This window comes from Lates calcarifer, linkage group LG2, assembly GCF_001640805.2.
Source record: "Lates calcarifer isolate ASB-BC8 linkage group LG2, TLL_Latcal_v3, whole genome shotgun sequence".
Taxonomy (NCBI): Eukaryota; Metazoa; Chordata; class Actinopteri; family Centropomidae; genus Lates; species Lates calcarifer.
This window is the reverse complement of record NC_066834.1, coordinates 30,019,370-30,029,449: the sequence shown is the minus strand read 5'-3', so window position 1 is coordinate 30,029,449 and position 10,080 is coordinate 30,019,370. Positions and strand designations below refer to the sequence as shown.

At 39.0% G+C, this 10,080-nt stretch overlaps 1 protein-coding gene across 1 annotated transcript; it reads left to right on the top strand.

The window, feature by feature from the left end:
- The first annotated feature begins 307 nt into the window (after window positions 1-307).
- On the top strand, window positions 308-7,243 carry lto1 (LTO1 maturation factor of ABCE1). Its single transcript, XM_018668072.2, has 5 exons — window positions 308-491; window positions 894-999; window positions 1,181-1,251; window positions 1,970-2,087; window positions 5,798-7,243. Exons 1-5 carry the CDS (start codon window positions 433-435, stop codon window positions 5,867-5,869), a joined length of 426 nt encoding a protein of 141 aa, XP_018523588.1. The 5' UTR covers window positions 308-432; the 3' UTR covers window positions 5,870-7,243.
- The last annotated feature ends 2,837 nt before the right edge of the window (window positions 7,244-10,080 follow it).

The following is a 10,080-nucleotide window of genomic DNA, read 5'->3' as shown; positions in this document are numbered from 1 at the left end:
ACAAAGTCCATGATCATGCCCCTAAACTCCTCCTCACGTCCTCCTCTGATACACCCGACAACTGCTGAGTCATCAGAACATTTCTGAAGAAAGCGGGTGTCTGAGTTGTAGCAATACGACCATAGACTGTCTATGATCACGACTCACAGTCATAGACTGTACATAAAGTTATATTTATAGTTATATTTATATACACTCTATGCTCGCAGCGTACAGCCCCCACTCCCCCGGAAATTTATTAGAAGAGGAAGACGCCCCATTCACCTCCGGGCTCCTAGGGGGCAGCACCGCTCTCACGGTGGAGGAAGTGGCGCTGGTTAGTGGAACAAGATGAAAACAGTGTAGTTAGCTGTTTACAACCGTGGTTACAACACCCGGGCCGACAGGACTGTGATAACGGCATCGCAGAAAAATCCCGGGAATCAGAGGGAGATGGCCGGCGGGTCTGGAAATGAAGACATGTTTGACAGTATTTTTCTGGCGGATGAGCGGTGAGTTTTCTACCTGTTGAATGTTGTCTTTTGCACTCGAGAGCCGTTTGTGTATGTGAACGTTAGGCTTTGTGTGTGTGTGTGTGTGTGTGTGTGTGTGTGTGTGTATGTATGTATGTATGTATGTATGTATGTATGTGTGTGTGTGTGTATGTATGTATGTATGTATGTATGTGTGTATGTATGTATGTATGTATGAATGTATGTATGTATGTATGTGTGTGTGTTACAGAGGAACCAGCCCGTGTCACACAGTCTGTGGTCTAGCCGTCCAAGCTGACGCTGACATGTTCAGTTTTAAGTGAAGCTTAATGTTCAAATAAAGACCGTGAAAGGCAAAAGAAAAATTAAAAGTCTGTGGCTCCAGACACTGACTGAGGGCACTGTGACTGTGTTTTTCAGGTTCCGTGGGGAGGGCTACCGGGAAGGATTTGAGAAAGGGACCCGCCAAGGGCTGCGGGATGGCCGCAGACATGGGGCCTCACATGGGGCCAGGTTGTCCACCGAGGTGAGTGAGTTAGCTGTGAACAGCACAGGGCATGACTGGAATCTGTGTGTGCTCCCTCTGACCCTCCTGTGTCTGTGAGGTCTGTCAGGCAGGTTAGAAGCCTCTTTCTCTGTCTTTTATGAATGAGTTGAGCTGTGTTGCTTTCAATTTTGTTTACTGTCTCTGGCCCTCTAACCTACAGATTTCTTTCTACTATGGGTTTGCCATAACATGGAAATGTCTGCTCCAAAATAACACAGATGTCAAATCAAGGTATGGTTGCCTTAAACAAGATAATCACCCTCCTTACCTTAGCACTCTGTTCGGGATCTAGAATAGTGATTTTTATTTTTTTAACCTATGTGCATGATTCAAATGGTTCGTTCAGCTCTAGTTTGAAACTGAGAGCAGTTCGTAGTGATGAGACCCCTCCCACAGTGCTGGGCCCTGTTCTTCAAAATGGCTAAGTAATACAAGTTAGCATGCTGTTATCAGGCTCAAATGATCCTGTTCATTCTCATCCAGCTAAGACAGACTTATCAGTCTCGACTGACGTTAAAATAGTGTTAAATACACAGTTGCATTAATTATAGTAATTTAATGAACATGTCAGAATTATATTGTGTCTTTTAGCAGTCGAAGTTTTAACTGAGTTCATGTCTCTTGTGAAGAGTATATACTGTAGGTGTGTAACTCTTAATAATAAATTGATAATGTAATGAATTAATAAATAAACCGGCAGAGTTAATCCAACCTAACTGGATTAAACAAACTGAAAACTCTGAAAAACACAGATTTGTGTTGAAACATCCAATCAGGCTAACTCAGTGATGTATGAAGAATCTGCATCTGTATTTAGAGATATTGTATTTCATATTGTATATCGGGGCCATGCAGGGAATTAGATAAATTCTTTAGTGAAGCTGGGGAATATCAGTGGGTTACATTACAAAATTAAAAAAGTATGCACTATATGTTTGTGTGTTTTCAGAAAGCGCATGAAAGCTCTGGAGGCTCTCCTGGGTTTGATCCAAGACTGTCCTCATGATGATCCACAGTCTGCAAAACTACAGGAGAACATGGAGAAGCTTCGGGCCAAGTTCAGACAGGTACTTGATTTATCTGAAATTGGTAATAGTGAACATGTCTTAACCAGGGCTGATGAGAGTATTCATACTGAGTCAGAACCAGCAGCTGTCTGCTGTAACCTGTTGTGGTCCAGGTGCGACAGTGTCAAAGCCACTCCATTAAAACACTGCTGCTGTTACATAAGACGCAGTGTTCATGAGTGAGTGAGAAGCTGAGCAGCACAAACTGCAGCCTGCAGTTAGTGAACAACATGCTCTGATAAATACAGAACACCTATCTTCTATGTATTGTGTAGCATGTCTGTGTTTCTTCCTTTCAGTTGACAACTACAGGCTACCAAATCACTATGTTTTTTCCTTGTGGAAGTCAGGAAAGCATAGGTGTTTCAATAAGATGCAGAGAAAAACATCTCACAGCCATAAACTGTACAGTAGACCAGAGGCCTGTACTACGAAGGGAGTTTAACCTACTCTGATTTAACTCAGGGTTATCAAGGAAAGTCGGGGCTGACAAACCCTGGCTGCCTCGATCTGTAGTAAACTGTACTACGACGGTGGTTAAGATGTCGGTAACTTGATTCGGTGTTAACTTAATTGGAGTTCGTGCGTGTGCATAAAACAGGCATGTACCGTACTTCTCAAATGAGGAGCGCTCTTTAATTCTGTTGGTTTACAAGGAATTTAAATAGACTCTATCGACACAATGTAAAACTGCGGCTGTCAACAAAGCCAGGGAGAATTGTCACATGTTCTCTGGATTCTTAATCTGTAATATGAGATGTAAGGACTCGTAAAATATGTGCTAATTTTTTCAGATGCTTGGATTACAGACAACACGTGGGTCACATGTCTGAAAATGAGCTGTTACTGTTAATGATGTTCTGCCTGGAACACTCAGGCTGTATATGTATGAATGTAATGCTGTTATGTTCAGTATGAACTTCATGTTAACAGTATTTCTGCCTTAGTGGAAATCTGAACCTGGATGAAATATAAACATTCTATGAAGTGGTACACATTCATATTACCCATCATTAATACTGCATGTTTTGGTATGTAGTCTACAATTACAACAGTCTGTCAGATTATATTGTCTTTCAGGACAAAAACGCCCCCGCCACCATTCAAAGGATTATTGAAATCAGTAAAATGCACTAATGATAACACTAATGATGCTAAATTCTGCTGCTTGACTGTGAGAAAAAAAAATTATAAATTAAAATAACTGAAATTGAAAATGGAAAATGCGGAGCATAAAAAACACAATCCTTTGGTCCACATATCTTTACCATCCACTACATACTTTTTTTTTTTGGGGTGGGGGTGGGGGTCGGGGGTTTGGGGGTACTGGCAGTCTTTAGTCAACCCTGTCCTACGGAGTCAGCCTCTCTCAGTCGTTGTGCTGATATCGATTGGTTCCTCCACCTGTGGGGCGGAGGTTAAGTAGAAATAACACTGGTAACACTGAGTTAACCACGAACATAAACTGCTCGGAGCAGTTTAGAGACGCAGTGTAAATTACCATGGCAGCAGACCCCGTGTAAAACCTATCCACCTTTCATAGTACAGGTTAATCAGGAAGTTACACCTGACGTCACCAAGTTACTCCTGAAGTTACCCTGGTAAGCCAGTATCCTCACTCCGTAGTACAGGCCTCTGGATGAAACCCCTGCCAATTGAACTGACAACATCACAGAGTGGTTCACTTCTTAACAGGGTAAATTGTCATGGTAACTTATGTTAACCTGCTGTGGAACAGGTTATGTTCAGAGGACCAGATCAAACTACTGACCAGTCAGATCACTGGAAAACAGGATCCCAACACAATAGAGTTTACAATACAGCGACTAATAAAGATTAATAGATATTTTTATAAATCAGTGGAATAGTTTTAATGTTTGAGTCTTTCTTTGTGTTCTCTTTGGTTTTAAAACAAAGTTTCTACCAAACAGGGGAGAGTTTATCTCATGAAATAAACTATTATAGCTTCATGTGAATTGAACAGAGATTCTTTAATCTGACAGAATTCCTGGCAGTGTCAATGCTTGAACTCTTACTGCAGCTCCACACACTCTTAAATATATCCCATGATTATAAATGATTGACCTCATCAGACATTAACTCTGTCCTCTCCTCTCCACTCTGACAGCAGAAACTGTCTGACATGACCTGTTTTTATCTGCATCATGTATTCATTTTCATGTTAGGCTCAGCAGTTTGTTCATCATCAAACAAAAGCAAAAGCAAAAATATTCAGTAAGAAATGATATAATAATTGATGATAATAATTCCTTTACTTATTTACAGTATATCCTCAGCCTGACTTTATTATTTGGAAATTATTGGTTTTTTTTCTAGTAATGTGATCATATCGTTTACATTTCACCCGGAGTATGACTTTAGGATGTTGCTATAACTGAATTTACCTGCAGGTGTCACTGTTTCCTCTCATATCACATTAAGTACTTTATTCATGGTTCTGACAATGTTGTTTGTAATTAACAACTCCACCTCTTTTAAATGAACACACTCATAGATCAGGAAATCCTGGATTGACTTGCTGAGTTAATAACCACTGTCATCTGACTGCTTAGTGAGACTGAGGTTGTTAGGTACAGTAAAGGATGTGGATCTTGATTTACCTGAAATCAGGTTCAATGGAGGCCCGTACTACGAAAGACCGATATTGGATATTGTGTAGAGATCGTTAGTCTAAAAAAATTTTTTTATTCATGTATTTATTTATTTGCATTTTTAAAGAGATTTTATATTTCATATTGACTTGTTGCCAGGTTCAACTTTCCACTGAGGCTTCAGCTGAAATTACTGTTACAGTGACGTTCATGCACATACAGGCAAAGTGTTCCAGACACAACATCATGAACAGTGAGCAACAAGTCATTTTCAGATATGTGGCCCATGTGTTGACTATAACCCAAGTGTCCTAATAATTATCACATATTTTGTGTGTCCTTCCATCTCATTTTGCAAATTAAGATTCTAGAGAACACATGACAAGTTTCCCTGGCTTTGTTGGCAGTCATGGTTTTACATTTTGCAGGTAGTCTCTTTAAATTCCTTGTAAACCGCTAAAATTAAAGTACGGTGCATGCCTGTTTTATGCACACACATTAACTCTGATTAAGGTTACACCGATTAAGATGTCAGCTGACTGACATCTTAACCACCGTCATAGTGCTGTTTAACGCCAGTCAAGGGAACTGGGGTTTGTCAGCCCTGACTTTCCTAATAACCCCAAGTTAAACCAGAATAGGTTAAACTCCCTACATAGTACAGACCTCAGGTGTGCACTGAATCTAAGTAACATATATAAGGTATTTGATTTAACTTTACCTGCACATGCCTTGTTCAGTGACAGATTTCACTAAACTTCTGTTACATTTTCAGTCATCTGTCTCAGGCACCTCTGATGGAACTGACACATTCCCATTTTAATATGTAGACTGTATGTAAACTGTTTGAGTTTTACCTGCCCTGTACACATGTAATAACTTGGAAGAGTTTCTTTCACTTTCACATACCTGCAGTGACGTCCTGCATAGAGACAGACAGAGGACTGAAGCTGCTGCTACAACATGCTGCTTTCACTGTATAGACAGGACATTAGTCTCAGAAATGAAAGTCTTGGCTTCCAGGAAGTTGCATGTGAATTTTCTGCATTAGTAGAGGACTTAATGCACACTAGCTAACCTCTGTCTGGTATCGTTCAGGTCTGTTCCATGCTGAGTGTCCCAACTGACTTCAAGAATTACATCAAAACCTCTGAGGGGACTTCTTTCTGATTCTGTCCTGAGGGTGATGAGGAGGAGGAGCTGACCTCTGCGTCCCAGACAGAAGAAAGGCAAGCTGAGCTGCTATCACTAGCAGCCCTGATGTCCCTCAGTCTCACAGGCAGCTGCAGGAGAGGGTTTGGAGCATGAAGCAATGGCTGTGTCCGTCTGAATGTCATCTTTGAGAGCAGTCTTTGCTCTCATGTTCTGGTGGTGAAGGTGTGACATGTACGTAGAGTCCATGGTCCTCATTAAACTGGACCAGTCTGAGGAGATGACTGCAGTCAGTCTGAAGACTGACATACTGACAGACTGACATGATGTTGTTTTTCACGTTTGACTGTGGTAAAAGACTGGATTTATTGCAGTTTTTCAGTGTGTTTAAGGAAATGAACTGAAAATCAAGAAAGTAATGTGTGTCTTCACAAACAGTTTAACAGAATAAAGACACCAAATTAAAATCACCCAGAAGATTGTAGTAAGTCATGCTATTTTTCAGAAGAGTACAAAGTCACCAGTACATACTTCAGATGTACTTAACACAAGTATTTGATTTTTCTTTTACTTTGTACTCCATTACATTTATATGGAAGCTGTAGTTTAGTTTGCAGATTGCGAGTGCTCGCAAAAACATTTGAAGAGTTTGGAAAATATGATGCATTGTTACTGATGAAACACAACAGTATGTATTGTACTGAAATTAAAGTTTACATTTTACCTACTGGCAGGGGCCAACCCACAAAATGAGTACCGTGATAATGACTTCTGTATACAGGTATGCTTTTAACACAGTAAGGGTTTGAATACAGTAATTTTACTTGTATTTTTTATTGGTACTTAAGTAACCTCAGTAAAGGATTTGACTACTCAGCAGAGTGGCAGCCCAAACTAACAGTCTGACCATCACAACATACTGAAGGAAACTAATAAATGCAGGCTCACGTATTCTGTGTTTGTAGACCCCTTTCAGCTCTAATACTCAATTGACAATAATTCAGACACAGTTTTGATAACTGATTAATTATTTATGTCTTCAGTCTTTTAAGCAAAGATGTCAAAAATTGACAGGTTCTAGCCTCTGAAATGCAGTTTGGCAATGTGTCTTACTACTTATCTTTGGATTTTGGACTGTTGGTTGGACAAAGCAAACACTTGAATATGTCAGTGTGGACTTTTGAAAAATGAGATGTCTGTCTATGTTTTACTGTTATGACATTTTATGGACCTAAGAATTACTTGATTAATGAAGAAATAATTATCAGCTGCAGCCCTTGTTGCAGGGTCAGTCTTCATCTAAAGCATTTATAGCAGTACAAATGTGTGTGTGTGTGTACATATACATATATATATATATATATATAAAGGATACAGTGCATTTAAAAAGTATTCAGACTGCTTCACTTTTTTTCATGTTATGTTGCAGCCTCATGCTAAAATTAAAAAAAATCCCTCATCAATTCACACATATTTGATCATGACAAAGCAAAAACTGAATTTTAGAATTTTTTGCAAATTTATTTAAAAGAAACAACTGAAATATCACATAAACGTAAGTATTCAGACCCTTTACTATGACACTTGATGTTTCTATACCTTGATTGGAGGCCACCTGTGGTAAATTAAACTCACTGGACATGATTTGGAAAGGCACACATCTTTCTATACAAGGTGTAACAGCTGACGATGATATCAGATATCATCTGGGCACAGATCTGGGGACAAAAAACTTGCTGCTTCAGCGTGGGTTCCACAGTAGTCTTCATAATTCTTAAAGAGAGGCACAACCAGGACTTTTACAAGAGTTGGCCAAATTGAGCAATTGGGGGAGAAGGATCATGTTGGGGTCAGAGAAACTTCCAGAAACTTGTGATAATGGGGTGCTGAGTGAAGAATGTGAAGGGATCTGACTACATTCTGAATGCTCTGTACTTTGGTCCACAGACATCAGCAGAAACTTTATAGCTTCTCTGGTGATGCTCTCCCAGGCGTCACTACAGCCATCTGCAGCTCTCTCATTCTCTGCCTTTAGTCTGGTCTTCAGTAAGAGGACTGAAGATCAGCCAGATTGGCTTGACCAGTCTTCACCATGAAAAGCTCTTTGGTCTCTTTGGCTGATGTTAAGGATTGTTGTCCTGCTGAATGGTAAAATGTTGTCCAGTGACTTTTGACGCATTTGGCTGAGTGTGAGCACAGACTGCTCCTGTAGACCCCTGCATTCATCCTGCTACTTCCATCAGCAGTGAAATCATCAGTAAAGATGAGGCAGTGGCTTTGGATCGTGAGCTGTTGAGGTGCTTTTTTCTCCACGCTTTTTCATTGTTTTGATGGAGGTTGTTTTTTGTTTCATCTGTCCATAGAACTTTGCTCCAGAACCCAACCAATTTCTTTTTGTATGTTTGTGAACTGGTCTTTCTGTTTTTGAGGTTTACCATTATCTCCTCTCCTCCCCTCTAATCTTGCATGGTCACCTCTTTACTCTTCATACTGACAACTCAACCATCATACTGACAACTCAACCTCAATCTGAATGGCAACTCTCAGTCAACTCTGACAGTAACATTGAAACAACACACTGCTCCCCAAGAAACATTTAGCAGCCAAGTTTTGAATCCTTACAGTTCAGCCACTGTGTGTTAAAGGAGATATTTCTCCCTCACAATTCTTTGATGGACCCACTTAAATTAAAGCTGAGGCACTCCATTATTTTATTTCAAATTGAACGTGCTGTAGCACAGAGCCTGAAGAACAGAGCATATGGAACTGTACATCAGACAGTACTTGTTAGACACTGGTCGTGTTGCCCATTGTTGTTTGCTCTCTTTATGGGAATTTTTTGATCGTCATGAAATGCTAATGTCAATCTTACCCTTTAATATATTGAGACATTGGGAATATCTTCATTAAGTACATGAAAACATTTAAATGCATAGCTCTTGTAATAAGGTACACTAAAATGTCAAGACAGTGTTCCTTCCGGTTGTTCATTTTGACAAAGTAGGATCTGAAAGGAAATTCCAAGATACCTACTGTGTACATAAACAAAAGGGAGGGATGAAACTGTTGGCTTACTATGGAAGCTATATAGGAAATTGGATCTTCTACAAACTATTGAAGTACCTAGCCACCAGAGGCTGGTGTTGTCAGTGATTACATCACATTCACAAGCTGGAGAAAAGTAACAGATGCTGATTGGTCAGGTGAAACTATTACTTTCAGATGCCGCTGTAGTGAGTCATACATTGGGTGTAACAGTAATAATAAATAATAGACATGAACCTCATGTGTATGAGGTTTTAACACTCCTTTACACTTTTCCTAGTGTTTTAACAAAGACAAAGAAATGAGAGACAGTAATTACGCAGTAAAAGTAATAACAGATTAACAATATAAAATGATAAAATAAATGATATAGAATTCATCAGGAGAAAAAAAATCATAGTTAATTAATGATTATTCATTGAATCATTAATAATTAATGATTAATTAAAAGCAAGTTGTAAAATGTGAGTGTTTAGCTGACATTTCAAAGGAAAATAAAGTAGCTGTGCCAACCGGGGTTGTAATTAATTGATAGACAGAAAATTAATCAGCAACTATTTTTGATAAATAATAAATCATTCAAGTAGTTTTTCAAGCAAAGATGTCAAAACATTTTACTGTTACAGCTGCTGGTTGAACCTGTTTGATGGCATCACTTTGAGTATTGAGCACCGTCATTCATGTGTATTTTCACCATAGAGGTTAAATGATTAATCCAGAACACAATCTGCAGATTAGTCAATAATTTAAATAATCATTAATGAAGCGTTCCCGAGCAGCCATTGCTTTCCATTAATTTTACTATCTTTCGAGTGTTTATGGTATTACTGTTTTTTAAACTTTCTTGCTGCAGTAGCTAATCATTTTTAAACACATTTTATTTCATTGTGTTTTAAGGCTACACATTATTTATTATAACATTTTGTGAAATAAACTTGACCACAAAAATTCATTTCTATTGGCTAATCTAATGACTAAGGAGAAATTTGGACCTTGATGCCTAACCACTTGTAAACCACTGATGTCGCCTGATAGAAAAATGTAATGCATCACTGTGAACATCATGGGTGCAACTGGTTTAATGCAGTAAAGTAAAATGGAGTGAAGATCTCAATGCTGACATGCTCATTGTTTGGGAGATTGATTTTGAGCTGCTGTGTAATAATTGATTTGTGTCCCTCTCA